The 18232-nt window shown below is 47.0% G+C and overlaps 1 protein-coding gene across 2 annotated transcripts; it reads left to right on the forward strand.

Annotated features, from left to right (window-relative positions):
• The first annotated feature begins 1563 nt into the window (after positions 1-1563).
• Positions 1564-14723, forward strand: SLC25A33 (solute carrier family 25 member 33). 2 transcript variants are annotated; one of them, XM_085558678.1, is made up of 7 exons: positions 1564-1714; positions 7457-7636; positions 9850-9927; positions 11017-11117; positions 11890-11956; positions 13254-13534; positions 14173-14723. In XM_085558678.1, the coding sequence occupies exons 1-7, from the start codon at positions 1698-1700 to the stop codon at positions 14373-14375; spliced, it is 927 nt and encodes a 308-aa protein (XP_085414804.1). In that variant the 5' UTR covers positions 1564-1697; the 3' UTR covers positions 14376-14723. The 2 variants fall into 2 exon arrangements, with proteins under 2 accessions (XP_085414804.1, XP_021393460.1); XM_021537785.4 differs by lacking the exon at positions 1564-1714 and adding an exon at positions 2029-2229.
• Positions 14724-18232: the final 3509 nt, after the last annotated feature.

Below are 18232 nucleotides of genomic sequence, written 5' to 3' on the forward strand. Positions count from 1 at the left end.
GGAGCACTGAATTTTCCCAGATCTGGCCCACTCTGCTTGGACAGTCCTCAGCATGACACCAAACCTGCCTTGCTCTGGTTTCCCTGCTGCAGCTGCAGCTCCTGCAGCAGCCCTGCAGCTCTCCAGGGTGAGGGTGCCCAGCTGCAGGAGCAGGCACAACACGGTGGTGGCTGGAGCAAGGGAGAGATGGATTCTCCAGCAACGTCCTCTGGCATGGGCTGTCAGAATCTGAGGTGCTGATGATCCTGAGATTGGAAAAATCTCTTTCTGCCCCCCTGACAAAGAAGAAGTCATAATTGGTCTGTGCTGGTTCCAAGGTTGTTTATTCTGTTTAACATGTTCTGCTGCCCTGCCCAGCTCTGTCCTGCAGGGCAGCGTGTGGGGCTCTGCCCTCAGTGGGATGTTACAAACATTAAATACCAGAAACTATGTGTTCTATATTTACAATAACATGCCAATATCTGTCACCTACGTTGAACAGTGTGTCCCCAGCCTAAACCCAGTCCCCAGTTTCTGGTAATTAATTAATTAATTAATGAGCTGCTCTTAGCGCCGCTCCTGCAGTGCTCTCTGCTGGGGAAGGAGCGGCAGAGGCGGCCGGGGCTGGGGAGCGGAGTGCGGCTCAGCTCGGCCGTGACAGCGTGCAGAGCTCCGGCCCGGCCGTGCCAGCCGTGCCAGCCGGGCTGGAGCCGTGCTGGAGCCGTGCCAGCCGTGCCAACCGGGCTGGAGCCGTGCTGGAGCCGTGCTGAAGCCGTGCCAGCCGTGCCAACCGGGCTGGAGCCGTGCTAACGGGGCTGGAGCCGGGCTGGAGCTGTGCCAGCCGGGCTGGAGCCGTGCTAACGGGGCTGGAGCCATGCTAATGGGGCTGGGGCCGTGCTAACCGGACTGGAGCCGTGCTGGAGCCGTGCTAACCGGGCTGGAGCCGTGCTAACCGGGCTGGAGCCGTGCTGGAGCCGTGCTAACCGGGCTGGAGCCGTGCTAGCCGTGCTGGAGCCGTGCTAACCGGGCTGGAGCCGTGCTAGCCGTGCTGGAGCCGTGCTAACAGGGCTGGAGCCGTGCTAACCGGGCTGGAGCCGTGCTAGCCGGGCTGGAGCCGGGCTGGAGCCGTGCCAGCCGGGCTGCAGCCATGCTAACGGGGCTGGGGCCGTGCTAACGGGGCTGGGGCCGTGCTAACGGGGCTGGGGCCGTGCCAGCCGTGCTAACGGGGCTGGAGCCGTGCTAACCGGGCTGGAGCCGTGCTGGAGCCGTGCTAACCGGGCTGGAGCCGTGCTAACCGGGCTGGAGCCGTGCTAACCGGGCTGGAGCCGTGCTGGAGCCGTGCTAACCGGGATGGAGCCGTGCTGGAGCCGTGCTAACCGGGCTGGAGCCGTGCTAACCGGGCTGGGGCCGTGCTAACGGGGCTGGAGCCGTGCTGGAGCCGTGCTAACCGGGATGGAGCCGTGCTAACCGGGCTGGAGCCGTGCTAGCCGGGCTGGAGCCGGGCTGGAGCCGTGCTAGCCGGGCTGCAGCTGTTCCAGCCGGGACCGGCCAGAGGGCGCTGCGGGCAGAACCCGCGGGAAAGGGAGCGTTTTGGTGAAAAGGGAGCGTTTTTGTGAGAAAGGGAGAGTTTTTGAAAAGGTGAAAGATGAACCGTTTCGGTGAAAAATGGACAGTTTTGGTGGAAAAGGAAGCGTTTCGGTGAAAGAGGGACCGTTTCGATGAAAAAAATGGACAGGTTTGGTGAATGAGGGCCCGTTTTGGGGAAAGAGGGACAATTTTGGTGGAAAAGGGACCGTTTTGGTGGGAATCTCGGTGCGCGCCGAGGCCTCCCTGCCAGCTCTTCACCAGCAGCGCCGCCATAAGAAGCCTGTGCCCACCCCCCGATAGCGCTGCAATAGCCCCACACATTCCCGGCACGTTTGGGGTTAGACGAGCCTTAAAATGAAATTTTTTTTTTTTTTTTTTTGTCTTCGGCTGCCCCGTGACGTCACTGCGGGGCCGGGCTCGCCGCCGTGACGTCACGCGCACCCGGCGGTCACGCCCCCCGGTGACGTCACGAGCGCGCGGCCCGTTCGGCGCGCGGCCCGGCGGGGACGGCGGCGCCGGCAGCGCCCTCGGCCTCCTCATCCTCATCTTCCTCCTCAGCCTCAGCCTCATCTTCCTCCTCCTCCTCCTCCTCAGCCTCCTCAGCCTCGCCGCCATGGCGGGCGGCCCGCAGGAGAACACCCTGCTGCACCTCTTCGCCGGGGGGTGAGTGCGGGGCACCGGGGCAGGGCCGCGACCGCTGTGTGAGGGGCGGACGGACGGACGGACAGACCCCGCTGTGCTCCAGGGATGGACAGACAGACAGACCCCGCTGTGCCCGAGGGACAGACAGACCACACTGTGCCCGAGGGATGGGCAGACAGACCATGCTGGGCCCGAGGGATGGACAGACAGACAGACCCCGCTGTGCCTGCAGGACAGACACACAGACAGAACCCGCTGTGCCCATGGGACAGACAGACCCCGCTGTGCCCATGGGACAGACAGACAGACCCACTGTGCCCTCGGGACAGACAGACAGACAGACCCGCTGTGCCCTTGGGACAGACAGACGGACCCCGCTGTGCCTGCAGGACAGACAGACCCGCTGTGCCCTCAGGACAGACACACAGACAGACCCGCTGTGCCCGCCAGTTGGGTTTGCTGTGTTAAAAGCTAAAAGCAACAGCCCTAACCCATAAACCGCCAGCAGAAAGTCTTTGAAAATTAACTTATTCCAGTTCTTTTAATAGTAGTCTAGGCAGATAATTGTATGGTGTAAATCAGGTTTTAATCATCCATTGTGCAGATTAAGTGCACTTCTGGCCTTGTCAGAAATAGTTTATTTTCATTTTTTAACAGCTAAGTATCTAAGAGAATACTCCTTAGTGCTTCTCAGCTGATGGTAGTTAGGAAGCCAACGTGAAACCTGTGGTTAGTTAAAATCTGTCTGATAGTAGTCCATTGGTTTTTCTGTTGCTTAACAGGATACTTCTGTTTCCTCTGACATGTCCCTAGAGCCATAGGTTTATTTAATATAATATTAAACCAAACAAATCTTAAGTTTTTCAGAGACACTGCCCTTCTGCTGGCTTGCAGCCTCTGCACTGAGTCCTCTGTCCCCTCTGCCTGCCCCACTTGCATCAGAGCAGTACCTGGAGCCTGGGCCAGAAGCAGGACCTGAGTGTACACGTGGAATTTGTTTGGATAGTAGCAGCGCCCGTCCAGAGCTTCTGGTGTCCTCATGTAACTCCTCAGATTATAAATAAATAAGAATTTTAAACTCATCAGTGTTTTAATCTAGTGCTGGAAGTCAGCATCTTCCTTGGTGATTTATTGTACCCTGCCCTCTGCAAGGATCCGGTGCTTTGTTTTGCAGAGAATGTAAAAGGAGCCCATTCACTTGAAATAATTTTGGTAGAGGCATTCTTGGTATTATGGTTTTTGGGAAGGTGGGGATGGGCTGTGGTGTCGGATTAAGAAGTAATTCATGTCTTTGTGTGTGCACGGAGCAGGCAGGCCAGAGATAATCTGAGGGGCCAGAATAGAATGTTGAGCACTTCAGAGGCTGGGAGTGATGAAATGCACTTGAGTGTTGCAGAGTGCTCTCCAGTTGTTGAAATAGATGGTTTCCTATTAACCAGGTTATTCAGGCAGGCAGACTCGTTGGCCCTTTAGTTTCTGTTCATTCTGTTTCTGTTTAATTCTGTTCTTTTCAGGCTTCCAGTGGCAGCAGCCAGCCAAAGGGTGCTCGTGGGGGGGTTTCAGGAGCAGCAGAGACAGCAATACCCCAGCTGCACAACACACACGAGCGTGGTTTCAGCTCAGGGCTCCTGTCCCTGAAGTTGTTCCTTGTTTTTTTTGTTTGGAGAAAGAGGTTACTCCATGTTGCTCTCCCAGCTGGAGGAATGCTGGTTGCTACAGGGATTTCCTAAGAAGAGGCAGCGTTAAGCAATGTGCTGATGCTGACAAACGGTCTGGGAAATGTTTCCACCTGTGAAGTGAAGACAAGCAGTGTTCACCTGAAGATGTGTGCATGGCCCAGGACTGGGAGTCGTGCTGGGATTGACTGTCCCACCCTGCTCCTGGTTCAGGTTCCTGTGCATTCCCTACCTCATTAACAGTGTGGCAGCTCAAGGAACACAGGGAATGCTTACAGGAATAGCTACACCTGATAACAAATGATTAGGTGGAAATTGATTGAATGGTTAATAACATTAAAGCATTAGGAACAGTCTGTATTGTCCTAAAACTCAGTTTCCTTTGGCATCTGAGAGTGCAGAAACGTGTTTGGTTCACAGTCTGGACAATGCAGTAATGAATTATCAAAGGTGGAACCTGCTTTCCTGTTTCTGCTGTGCATGTCATGCTAGAGCATGTGGCATGTTTTAGAAAATCAATATAATTTCAAGTACACAGCAAAATGTGTCAGGCTGGTTACGAGCTGTAACTAGGCAGCTCCATCATCTTTGTGATCTTGTCGGTGGTACTCTACTGGAAGGACTTTGTTCTGCAGGATTTCCTTTAACGTTCAGCATTGGCTTGATATTTGTATTAAGAATATTGCTCAGTGATTAAATCTAGGACTGATGAAGCGAGTCTTCATTAAGATTCTTGGCACCTCTATCAATTGTGCTAGTGGGTGCTGAGGGTTTATTTCAAATGTAGATCATTGATACTTTGAGGGTGGACTCTGTACAGGTAGAAACCTGTCAGCAAGAGAGAAATGGGAATTGGATTCTGATATGTGTGTCCTCTGCATGTTTTTTAAACATTGTCTCTTTATGGAAGTAAATTATTTTTTTTCTTAAATGTTCCACTGACAATATGAACTCTGAGCTGTTGAAACTCATCATGCTGGGTGTTAGAGGATTGCATATGCATTAGCAGAAGTACTTAACTATTAAAGGCTGCATAGATTAACTGGATTATTAGACTGAAAGGCAAGGAGTGGGCTAGGAAGGCAAGAAGACAGCTGATGTGGGAGAGAATATGCCAGAGAGGCTAAAAAGCTGTGGGGCAAGGAGTCACTAGACTGAGCAGCTGGTAGTTCAGAAATAGAAAATAAAGTTTCAGTGCTCTGAATTTATGAATTGTTACTGTCAAAATATTGTTTTAATGTGAAATAAATGGGGACTGAAGACTGAATGTACAGTAGTGGAGCTTTGGTAGATAAAGGAATTGGGAATTAAGGCAATCAAATTACCTTAATGAAGTTCCCCCAGACCTGCAGTTGCTCTGTTGATTAGTCAGGAGTTGATTGCACATATGTGTGTCTGTATTGGATAGACACAGTTGGAAAGGCAGCAGTGAGGGGACACTTTCTGTTCCAGGTAATGGCTGAGCTGTGAGAACAGGAAAGGTTTTGCTGGAGAAGCCATTCCTGATGGGGTCTCTTCCCCCGAAATGTCATTTCAGACAAGTGTGAGCAATGGGAGAAGCCTGACAAAAGAGAGAAGGATGAGCTGAAGCCATTTCCTCCTGAGCTGTGTGGACCCACAGAGGGCTCAGCTCCAAGCTTCAGTACACAGAATAATCAGGGGCCTGATAAGGTCTGTGAGCACTGGTGTTTCAGAGCCAGGTGACACAATTCCAGCTGCTGTGCACTCTGTTCTGTCATCAGCTCAGTGATCCAGTCAACATTGTAAAGCTTTCAAAGGGATGAAGGCAAAGCTCTTTCTTACAGTGCCTGCCATTGTGGATTGTCCCTAGTTTAGGTTTCCATCCCTTTCAGCGAGAAGAGGAACTGAACAAGCTGTTAAATCCTATCACCAGTCTCCACAAAAGCAGTTTCTTCTGGTGGGTGCATTTGCATTTGAAAAGCACAGTTTGGGCTGGACTTGGACAGAATCTTGCAGAACCTGAAGCTGTGGTGAGGAAGTTGTGTTCCCCGGCCATGTGGTCTGGGGTGTTTTTTTGAGGATTTCTGTGGTTTCACAGCCTGGGTGGCCACGCTGTTAATGCACGTGTGGGGACTCGGGGGCTTTGGCAGTGAATGGTTTCTGCTCATATAAAATAGATGGTTCTGCAGGCAAAATAAGCTGCATTCATGAGCTGGTGTGCAGCTACAGCTTGGATCTTTTTGCCATTCTTTTGTTGCCCTTTTCCTCGTGTTTAAAAAAAGATTCTCTTGGTAAGGTAGTTATGTCTGGAAGGAGCTTTAGAAAATACCCACTAATACCTTTATTAATGTCCTTCTGTGGATCTCTGTTCCCAAATTAGTGCATGCAATGTTCTTTAGCAAGCAATGCATGCACAAGAAAAAGGGTACAATTGTTTTTTTAAATTCATCTCCCTTTCATGGAAAACTACCAAAATTTTAATTTCACATGAACATCAAAGAGATTTAAGTTGTTGCCCCCTGGTGTTTTCTAAGGAAAATAGTAAACACGAGTTTCTGAAGCAATCACATGCTTTGACACTTGTGCAAACAAAGGAAATATTTCCTAGTCAGTTGAGCTGTAGTAAATGCCCTTGCAAGAAACCTGAAATATTTAGTTAAGTCTTTCTAAATACCAGTGTGTTTGAGTAATAAAATGTAGCTATATTACCTTTTAGCCAACCTCAGCATTATGTTTAATCATAAAGTTTGCCAGAAGGAACATTCAATTACCTAAGAGGAACAACAGCAGAGAGAAAAATAGTTTGACCAGTCACATTCCAAATCACTGATAAAAATTAAAATTAGGACTCATACACTTTATATTCTTGGCCCAAGGTGCTATTTTGAGGCTCAGTCTGATTGTATTAAGATGAATATATGCCTATTATAGGGTCATGTCTGTATAATATTTCATTTTTGTCCCTCTGTTACCAGAGTATGGGAGGTCTGTTCTTTAGGAGCCTTTCTGCCCTATTATTCTGTTTGCCAGCCCTCCTCCTCACCCTTGCTGCTTCCTTCCCTCCTTCCCCCCTAAAAAAAGTTGATATCTATTGTTCTTAAGAGTGCCTAGCTTAGTGTAGTTTTGATATTTGCCGCTTCTGAAGGCAGTTCTTTAATCATAAGTACTGAAATGGTGAAGAATTATATTATGTTTTTCATTCTCTAGTCTCCTAATCCCCAGTGGCTTGTTCTCATCTGGCAGCTTCCTGCTTCCCATAAGAAAAATCCATCCAAGGCTGTGTCTGTTTTGGGACAGCAGCCTCTGAAAGATGGATGCCATGGAAGGTTTTACAGGCAGCATCCCAGGACGTGGGAGCAGGCAGTGGTCTCCTGACCCCATGGGCAGTCAGGGATGTTTGTTGGTGCTGGTATCACCTTTGTGTTTGTTTCCCAGAGCCATCCCTTCCCCAGGGCATGGGAACAGCCTGCCCTGCCTGGTGCCAAAGCTGCCTGTTTCCCAAAGACTTGTCCAGTGTGGAGTAAGGAGACCAGTCTTCAGATTAATTTCTGTGCACATCCATGCAGCAACGTTTGTCACATTCTGCCTTCTCTTGGAATTGTGCCTTGCAGGTGTGGAGGAACAGTTGGAGCCATCTTTACGTGTCCCTTAGAGGTGATAAAGACAAGGCTTCAATCTTCAAAACTGGCCTTCAGGACTGTCTACTACCCCCAGGTGCAGCTGGGGACCATCAGTGGGGAAGGAATGGTCAGGCCAACGTCTGTGTCCCCCGGGCTCTTCAGTGTTCTCAAGTGAGTGCTGCTCCTCCTCTCATTCACCATTCCTGGCACACTGATCCCAGTTCCACTTCACTAAAATAGAATGTCCTGTGGGGATCCTGGGGGCTTTTATCTTCTGAGCTGTCCTCTGCTATGAGGTGTTGTCTTTGCTGATCATTATTGTGCATCCTGGCTATACCTTAGTCCCTGTTAAAAGCCTCGAGTGGTTCAGCCTGCAGTGTGTGATGCTCTAGCTGCTCCCTTTCAGATAGGTGTTCATAAAGAAGAGGAAATGTGATATTATCTAACAGCTGCTCAAAGTGCTACCAGCATCTGTGACAATCTCAGCTACTGCATGTTAATACCAAAGCACCATGGATTTATGGTCAGACCTCCTGCAGATGGATTGAGTTTGTTTGGGCAGCCCAGGGTGATGCAGAGGTCCTGCTGAGATCAGGTGGCAGGAGTGCCAAGGAAAATAGCGACCAGCAGTGCAAGCTGAATGATTTTATGTAAGGCCAGCACGCCTGGCAGACTGCCTGGGGAGAAGCTGCACAGTTATATAACACTGGAGTGCTAATTCAAATTCTCTGCAGAGCTCTCTGGCTGGAGTCATTCTGGGACTTGAGTTTCTGTATTGTAAACAGCCTGCTCTCCCCTGCCAAACATTTCTTTGTCTACTCAGAGGTGAGTCTAGAGCAATTCGTGACTGAATGCATAAGGCAGTGCCAGTTGCTTTGATTTTAATGCCCTTTCCTTTGCTATCTTTTCACCTTGCAGCACTGGACTTTAGGCAGCTGTAACTAAAGAAAGTGATAACTTTTAAGGCAGAAAGATCTTAATTCATCCTCCAGGCCCATCTTTTTCTAGGGTTGTCTTTTTATTTTTAGGGACAAGAAATGGTTTTAAATGGGTCAGCCTTTTAATATATTTATTAATCTCATTAAATTTGGTGACTGGGATGTTGATTTCATTTCACTTCAGGAATTGCTTAGCTGTGTGTATTGCCAAGTTTTCAACCCGATTACTTTAGATGCTTGAGAAGTGAGAGCAAAGTATTTCTGCTGTCATTCCCTTGCAGGCAGCATCTGTGAGGAGCAGATAATGCTATTGATTATGACCTGAGAAAATACAAATGTTTGAAGAAAGAAATGAGGTTCGGTCCCTTGCTTTTACTCTTTCATCCCTTTCTCAGTCCTGATTGTTGCCAAACTGGACAGGACTTGGACCTCATGGTTTGGAAAATTGTATAGCTAAGGAAGGAGCCCTGCCAGTAAAACAGCTCTGTGAGAGTTAAAGGTGTTAAGTGTAAAGGCCTTGACTATTGTAAATAGAAAGAAAACCCAGAGGGCAGGTTCAGCCTGCTGCTGATGGAAAGCACTCCAGAAGGACAGGCAGGTTTTGTCTAATCCATTTAAGATTCTGATGAGTTAGCCCAGCTGGAAGCTGCAGTCGTGACTGTTAAATGACAAAGAACAAGTAGTTGGTGGATCTGTCTCCTTGGAAACACTCAGCCCAGGAGTTTATGCAGAAAGTTCAGCTCTGCTGCAGAAAACAAAAGTGTTTCAGAAGCTCATGTGTCTCCTCCTGTCTAAGGAGGTTGGGTTGAGATCTGTGGGGAGCACTCTGAGCAGTGCCAGTGACCAGGGAGCAAACTGAAAGCCTGCAGCTCCCGTGGGTGCAGTGAACTGCCCAGAGCACCCAGAATTTCCTGCCTGCTTTTCCCATGGTGAGCTCAGTTCAGAGAGCTGCTGTCTGGCACACTGCACTCACATTGTTTGTTGTGGGATTGCCACATTCAGCCTTCTTGGGGGGAAAAAGCACATCCCTGGGTAATTGTGAAAGGGAAAAGGATTTCTTTTTCCATGTCTCCGTGCAGGAAGCAAACTTCTGAATTGCTTAGATACAGAGAACACAAAAAATATTCTTTGTTCATCAGAGTCAGCTATCACTGGGTTCTCCATGAAACTTCAATTCCTGACAGCTTTCAAAGAATGGAAAGTATAACCTCATGCCATTTGACATCCATTTGCCTGTAGAACACTGAATTTTATGGAACAGTGGTTTTTACTCAGTGTATAATTCCACTTATTTTGAAGTGTATCATGTAGATTAAAATCTAACAGCTCCACAAGTCATAGTCTTTGCTTTTGTGTAGGTCTTTTGGCTCTCTGCCTGACAGAACAAGAAACTAACTTTTAATCCAAATACTGTCTTCTCCCTCCCTGTTTGTTTTTTATTTTAAGGTCAATTCTGGAAAAAGAAGGACCAAGGTCACTCTTCCGAGGACTGGGTCCAAACCTGGTTGGAGTTGCACCATCAAGGTAAATAGTTAAACTCTTGCTAAAAGCTGTGTTTAAGGTGCCATCACAAATTTTACAGTGCATTTGTGATTCAAAATAATAGGCCATGAAGTTATCCCATCTGTAAATTGAGACATGTGTCTGCATTCTGCTCAGTGTACACACCAAGAAATACTGATAAAAATCTGGTTTACACTTCTGTGATACTGGAAGGTGCAGACTAAACAAGGCACTTGAATGCCAATTATACTCGAGTTCTAAGTCATTGAAAGAGCCACTTCTGAGCTTAAAAAGAAAGAGAAAGCAGTGCAGAGAAATCTGTAGGTTAATAATTGCATTATTCTAATGTCCTGCTTCCCTTGGACACATAGCAGTGCCTCGCTAGCAGTGAGTGGGAGCTGCATGCCAGGGGAGAGGAGTTGCTCTCTGGGCCTTGCTTGCCTAAATTCTTCTCAAATGAAAAACTGCAGCTGAAGGGGAAGGAGTCTCATTGCTGCCACCCAGCCCCAATAGGGGTGTGTGTCCCTCTTTCAGCAGCAACAAAGTTTGCTTGTATTTGGAAGTCTTACAGCACCTCAAAGGTCCCTCCCTGTGACTGTCCTGTTCTTGGCAGGGCTGAGGATCTCTGTGTCTAGGAAATGATAAAACTCATTAGCAGTTTGGATATTGGCAGGTGTTCTCTGCCTCAATCTGAACTAGTTAGAACCAGTTTTCCAGTCAGAAAGGAGCCTGAAGAGAGGTGAGCTCCCTCTCTGCTCTCCTAGGTGGGATGTCCCCGCACAGAAGCAGGGAATCCCATTTCTGTACAGGTAGCCTCTGCAGCAGGGCTCTGGATCCAGGGCTCTGCTTCTCCATGGAATCCACTCGTGGTGTCTGCAACACCCTGTGCCTCCCACAGTGAAATATTCCTGCCCTGTGGGTGTCAAACTGTGGCACTGCAGTGTGAGGGAGGAAAGAAAACAAAAACCCCCGTGTCCATGCAGATAGAAGTGGTCATGTGGAGACTTCCTCAGAGAGTTCTGGTTTTCAGGGGACTGGGCAAAGAGCAATAATTGTCTAGTTTGACATTGTCTGGTTTACATTGCTTTTCTTCTTTTTTTTTCCCCACAGAGCTGTCTATTTTGCATGCTACTCCAAAGCCAAAGAGCAGTTTAACAGCATGTTTGTGCCCAACAGCAACATTGTGCACATCTGTTCTGCAGGTTCTGCAGGTAATGTTTGTAATTCCAAGAACAGAGGCCAGTGTGTGGCAGGTGCTGAAAATGTGCCCTTAATCTGAGGTGCTATATGCCAAAACCCAGGAGTTTGCAGCTGGCCTTGTCTACAGAGGAGCTGTTTTTCTGTTCAGCATGGAAATATTTCTAGATTGTTGTTTACTAATTTAGGATGGTTTCTTTTTTTTTCCCAACTGCAATGCTCTGGTCATGTCTCTTAATGCAAGGAAAAAATATTAGTAAAGACCATTAAACTTCTGATACTGCTTTTGCCAAATTGTTTCAGGATGTTGTATTTTTCCTACCAGGCTGGGAAAAATTAGTTTGTTCTTTTAGGAAAAATACTGCAGAAGAGCTCCCCTAGTTCAGTCATCAGTCACCAGAGTGGTCACTAAAAATAATCACTCCCAAAGTAAGCCCTTAATTAGGGGTGGGTTCTGTTAATGAGCAGCTCAATGGCACCACCTACAGCCCTGGGGAACACGAGTCCGGTTCAGGTTTGTGTCCCCACGGGTTTCCTTTGAGCTGGAGTTCCAAATCCAGCCAGTCAGGAAGGCATCTTGTCTGCAACAGCCTTTAGGAGCATGACACACATACTAAAATAGGTGCAAAAAGGAATAATCCATGGGTTGATGCTTCCTAGATTCTAACATTAAATTGGAAGCTGTGCACCTGTGTGGCTTTTGAAAGTGTCTCACTGCACAGGGTGTAAGGCTCATGGCAATACAATGGCCTGGCTTCAGCTGCACTTCTGGTCATGTTTTTTCAGCCTTTATCACAAATTCCCTGATGAACCCTATATGGATGGTGAAAACAAGAATGCAGCTGGAACGGAAGTGAGTGACTGATGGGGTAATGGGAGCCTCTGGGTGGCTACAGGAGCTTCTGGAAAACTGAACCATTGTGGTTTTACTCATGGCTCTTTGTGCTTTGATAGGTCTTGCCCAGTTTTTTCCCTGACTGTCAGTTCCACCTTTCAAGCCATGTTTCTGTGTGGGTACAGAAACTATTGAGAAGGATGTGGGAATTGCCTTGAGTGCTGGGCTAGGTTCAGCCTCTGGTTTCACTGTAAATCTTTAGTTTAGCATAGCATTATTTTTCTCTGTGTTGCTTACAGAATCCTCTGTAGTTCTGGGGTTGAAGATGAGGACAAATGTGTTGAGGGCAGAATGTTGTGATACAGCAGTGGTGGAAGCTGTGGGAGGGCTGTGAGAGCTCACGTGGGCGGCTGAGCATGAGGGTGGAGTCTGTGTCTCTTTTGGCAGCCTCACCTGCAGTGGTCCCAGCTCAGACAGGTGAGTGTTACTGCAGCCAGCCAAGGCCACTGATCCCAGTCAGACAGGTGGGCTGCTCAGGAGGTAACCGAAAAGGTGCTGCCTTCAAACTGGGATGAACACACAGCAGTTTATTTCATATAACTTCTACAGGCAATAAGGATCTGCTGCAGTGCTTTAATGTTCTTTTGCCTCCTTCACCACTGTGTTACTGTTAACCACACATCCAGAACACAGAGGGAATCTGACAGCAATTTCTTTTAGCTGAATGCTTCACAGTCACTGGTGGATATCAAAGCAGTAAGGGACTCTGCTAATAACCTGAATGCTTAAAATGGAAATTCATTCCTGCAAGGACATGCTAGGTCAGATAAAAAGGATCTTATAAGACACAACAACTTTATAAATAATTTATAAGACTTAATCCCAGCACTTTGCAGGGTGGCACCTGTGAACTGACTGCTGCTTCTTAAAATGAAGGATCATGTCTCATGCAGCAGACCTCTGTCTCTTGGCCTGCTGAAGATGGCTTTAAATGCAATCACCAGTTTGACACAAAGCAGTGTGTCTTCAGCGCTTATTGCCTTTTAAGGCCTTGGTGTGAGCTGTGACAGACTAGATTGAACTTGAGCTGAAGGAATTATGAGTGTGTATTAGTGAAGTAGCAAAGCCAAGTGTGCACCCTTGTACAATGTGTGCATTGTAGTCCTGCTCTGTGCAGCTTTCCTAGGAGAAATTTGGAGTAAAACTTAGAGAACCATTTCTGTAGTTATAAAAAGTATTGGAAGCCATAAGGGTTTTTTTCAATATTAATTATTTTTCTTGACTCATGGTATGCTGTGTTCTGTTTGTTTTTTAGAGTGAGGGGCTCCAAACCAATGAATGCTTTGCAGTGTGCTAGATATGTTTACCAGACAGAAGGTGTCCGTGGTTTCTATAGGGGCCTGACTGCCTCCTATGCAGGGATTTCGGAGACCATTATCTGCTTTGCTATTTATGAAAGTTTAAAAAAGCACTTAAAGGAAGTCCAACTGCCCCCTTCTTCTAATGGAACCGAGAGGACCTCAACAAGCTTCTTTGGACTGATGGTTGCTGCTGCTGTTTCCAAGGGCTGTGCCTCCTGTATTGCTTATCCTCATGGTATGTTAACCCTTCCATTTATGAGTGCAGTACAACAGCTGTTGTCTGGAATCCAAGGCAAATGCTGGGTCTAGGGCTGTAAAACCCTTAGTTGTTTGAAGGGCCAAATGCTTGTTACTGTGGCTTCTGCACTGGCATTTTCAGTACTGGTCCCACTATTCCTGGTTAGACATGTGGCTGGCAATTGGGACTTGCTAGTTTAAAAACAACTCAAAAACCACCAAAAATCTGATTGCCTAATGTTTCTGTTCTCCCCAGTAGCCTCAGCTGGGTAAGTACCCACAGGATTTTGTGGTCAGGTTGTGGGAAGCACTTGAGGACTGAATGATGTTAGTCTTTTTGAATAGATGCGAATTACATGGTTGTGTAGAAGGAGCAATATTGATTCTGTGAGCATCAGTAAAGCATTTAGATCTGTATTAGCTCCAGTGAGCCAATCACTCTAATTCCACATGAAAGAGAACTCCTCTTTAACTCTTCCTCTTGCCTGAAGGGCAGCATGTCCAGGTTCCATGGCTGGGCGTGCTGGCTGGCAGCTGTCCAGAAGGTTTCCCCATCCCTGGGGTTTGCAGGCAGGAGTTTCCTGGTCTGGCACGTTTCTCCTGGGTAACTGTGGGCTCTGGTTCCCTGTCGTGCAGAGGTGATCCGGACACGGCTGCGCGAGGAGGGCACCAAGTACAAGGCCTTCGTGCAGACAGCCCGGCTGGTGGCTCGGGAGGAGGGGTACCTGGCCTTCTACAGAGGACTCTTTGCCCAGCTCATCCGGCAGATACCAAACACAGCCATTGTCTTGTCCACCTACGAGTTAATTGTCTATCTCTTGGAAGAGCACGCAAAGTAGCAGAGCCAAGCTTCCTCTTACAGACTGAAGACCAATTTCTTCCTTGAACAAATAGTCCTTTAAGAGACTGTTGCTGGTGGAAACACTACAAGTCTGTGACCAACTGTGGATATTTCCTTTTGGACTCATGCTTTCTAAAAGGTCTCAAGTCATTAATGTTAATAGTTAATTATAATTTTTTTTTAACTTGATAATTAAACTACTAAATTAAATTACACTATTTAATTTAATTATATGTTTGTCCTTTTCCTTAAGCACAGCCATATGTGGTCAAGGAATGTACCTCATATATCAAGTGATCTCTTGGACTGATGTTCATTAAAACTGTATTAAAACAGGAGAACTGGCTTGGACATTTGAAACTGTCTTCTTACAACTGGATCATATAGCTTTTGAGCACTGTAATAGCCTAAGTGTCCAAATAAGTTTGAGAGTAGATCTGTTTTTTTTCAGGGTGCATCGTTCACTGCTGTGTGAACACCCTGAGGTGTTCAAGTAGGACAGACTTGTTTCTTTGTTTGGAGGGTAGGAGCTGTGCACACCAGCATCTCTTTAAAAAGCCACTTGCACTGGCAATATGATGGTGGGAGGCTTTTAGTAAATTCTGTACGTTTAGTAAGTTCCATGGCCCCTGTGCATTGGGATACATGGTTATGGTGCTGGGTATGAACAGATCTGTTCTGGCTTTTAGACCTGGCTTCGGTGCAGGCCTGAGAGCATAAGGACAGCCAGTGCCTGTGGCCTGGCTGCTCTGTGGAAGTTCCATGAGAGAAAGACTTTCAACAATTCTCATGGTACAATTCTTACCTTTCACTTACAAATCAAATATCCTGCATACTTGAGGTTAGTTCTTTCAAAACCATTAGAATATGCTTTCATTTTAACAGCCTTCACCCCCCTTGTATTGCAGCAGCACCTTGTGACTAAAATGTGGCACATAAATTACTACTGATAGTGCAGGATAACGTATTTTAGAGCTCACATGTAGCCTGGTGTTTTGCTTTGGCCATACTCTGCCCTTCTGTTCATCAGTGTCATTTGCTTTGGCAGCTGAGACAAACCCTGCAGCATCTGAGCCCAGCTTTGGCCTTCCCTGCCAGTGGCAACAAGGAGCTCCTGCTGGTCTGAGCAGGTGCTGAGTCCTGGAGCACCAACAAGTGTTTTTGGGGAGCTCTGACTGCAGGGACTGCTCCCAGCAGAGCTGCCTGGACTGGGGAGCAGCAGGGACAGCCTGGCAGGAGTGGGGCTGCCTGGGATCAGGTGGAGCTTTCAGGCTGGGATTTGGTGGCAGCAATGGGATGGGCTGATAACTGCATTCCAAGCTGCCTGTTTGTTCCCAGGAGACCCCAGCTGATGACTGGTGCTGGAGGTCAGGTTTGACATCAGTGTGATGTAGGAGCTTGGAGCAGAGAGAGTTGAATGTGTGTGTACCTCATTATGAGGCAAAACTGCAAAAAATAACTGATTTCTATTATGTCCTCTTGGATTTAACTTACCACATTCCTCCTAAGCTAAAATAGGAAACAGCTGAGTAAAAATTGACATGACTTTTTTTATGGAGATGATGAGCAGCAGAAGCTTCAGGCTCTGTATAGGAGGTAAAACTGTCAAACTGTGTTTCTATTTTTGAGAACTAGGACACTTGTGCTGCTACTCTGAAACATTTTCTGATATTTTCTTTCCTAAATTAGCATTCCTCTATACTTCCCGTGCACTAGCACGCTTCTAAAATGTTAGTCAAATGTGTAGACTGCTGATGTCTTTTGAGAATGAGGGGAGGGAACTCCAACCCTTTTAAGAAGTCTGGGACTGGATAAGAGAGAATGCAAGAGAAAGTGAGAAAATTTTTGTTTTGCCTAAATCTGATGGGAAATCAGGAATTCTGCAGGATTTTTGGTTTTGTCCTTTAAGCTTTGCTACCAATCCTGACGTAATTCGTCTTAATTTGTTCAGGGGTTAATAAGCTATATTGGGAGATAATAGTCTGTGAATTAGTATAATTAAATCCTTTTTCCTTCCTCTCTCTAATAGAATTTTTAAAATTCACTAGCCCTTGATGCCTTAAACCCTGTAAAGAGTTACCATTTTTAGGTGATGCTCTGTGAGCAATCCCATTGATGTCACTGAGTATGGAATAAGCCTATTACCAGAGGGCAGAATTTGAAGTAGCTTTTTTCAAAACGATACCTGAATTTAAAAATAACCAACAACCTTCCTCTCTGTTTGTCAAAGTCAATCTAAGGGAATTTTTCACTGTTCTCTCCTCTTCTCCAGCTTCTACAGAAAGTCATTTTCATGGAAGGTAGGTAAAGATTAATTACTAGACCCTTTGTAGCTTAATTATCAGTAAGGTGATGAAACTACTGCTGTCTGAAGTGATCACAAAGATTCCATTCACTTTACCAGGACTGCGCCTGTTTCCATTCATAAATTAACAGTTAAATGGAAATGGCACACATACTGTTGCTGCAATATTATGAGCTACTCCTGTTGGTTAATTTTGTTTTGGGAGTATTTCTGAGCCACTCGAGGATTTCCCAAGTCCTTACACTTGCAAGGCTTACTGCACTGTGGTTCCGTGCTTGTTCTGTGCTTGTGCCCCTTGCACAAGTTCCTCGTTAGCTCCTTCGAGGAGGAAACTAAATTTTAAACAGTGCACCTCTGCTTGGACTGATAGTGCAGATAAAGCTGATAGGAAGGGAGGGACTCGTGTCGGGAAAACGGACCAGCTCTGCAGCACAGTCCTGGAGGACACGCAGGAGGTCTCGGCCAAAAGACTGGGTGGGTTGTTCTTCCTCCCTTGCCTATCATTTGGTCTCATAATACAATCCCTAAGTAATTGCACTAAACAATAGAAGAGAGAGGGGGAAATGATGTGCCTTTTAAATTCATTAAGATGAAATATTCACTGTTACTCCACAGAATTCATTTCTATGGTTAAATCTGTACAGATGGAAATGCAGCAGTGAAGAGCCCAACCATAGTTAAGCTTAAAAGTACAGTTTACTCCCAGCACAAATATTTGTCTATGAAGAGCTTTTCCATTTATGCCCTTTTTAAAAAATGATGCTGACATAACTTGGAACTCTTGAATTCTAAGCAATTTTATTGTGCTGAGAAGGTTTCCTTTTGTTTTAATCACAAAAACAGCTACACAATTTGAGGCTGGGTCAATCTCATATTTTGGAGAGATCTTAACCTCTTACTTCCATGCAAAAGCACAGCATGATTGTCAGACTACGGTTTCCAGTTCTGTGAGAACCAGTGCTGAGGGAGCAGAGCATAAACGGGGTGATTTCCTTTCCAGGGCACAGCTCCTGACCGAGTGCCAGCTCCCTGCCTTGTTGCAGACCCTTGTGGTGCTGCTGGGGTGGATTTGCAAAGGTTTGAAGCCTTTTCCCCTCAGAGCTGGGGCCGAGGAGCGACCCTGGGGAGACCGAGGGCCTCATCCCAGCCTGCAGCATCCTCCTGGGGGAACAGGCACTGATCTCTGCCCGCCCTGGGCAGTGACAGAGCGAGGGCAGGGTATGGTTTGTGCCAGGGGAGGCTCAGGTGGGCATCAGGCTCTTCCCCAGAGGGTGCTGGGCACTGCCCAGGCTCCCCGGGACATGGCATGGCCCGAGGCTGCCGGAGCTCCAGGGATGCTCAGGGAGGGATTTTGGGCTGTGTACGCTGGGTGTTTTTGCTGTTTTTTTGGTGTTGGGTTTTTTTGGGGGTTTTTGTTTGTTTGTTTGTTTGTTTGGTGGTTTTTTGTTTGGTTGGTTGGTTGGGGTTTTTTCTGGGGTTTTTTTTGCTGGTGCTTTGCTGGCATTTTGCTGTGTTCTGCTGGTGTTTTGTTGGTGCTTTGCTGTGTTTCG

The sequence above is a fragment of the Lonchura striata genome, chromosome 21, assembly GCF_050655825.1.
Source record: "Lonchura striata isolate lonStrDom1 chromosome 21, ASM5065582v1, whole genome shotgun sequence".
Taxonomy (NCBI): domain Eukaryota; kingdom Metazoa; phylum Chordata; class Aves; order Passeriformes; family Estrildidae; genus Lonchura; species Lonchura striata.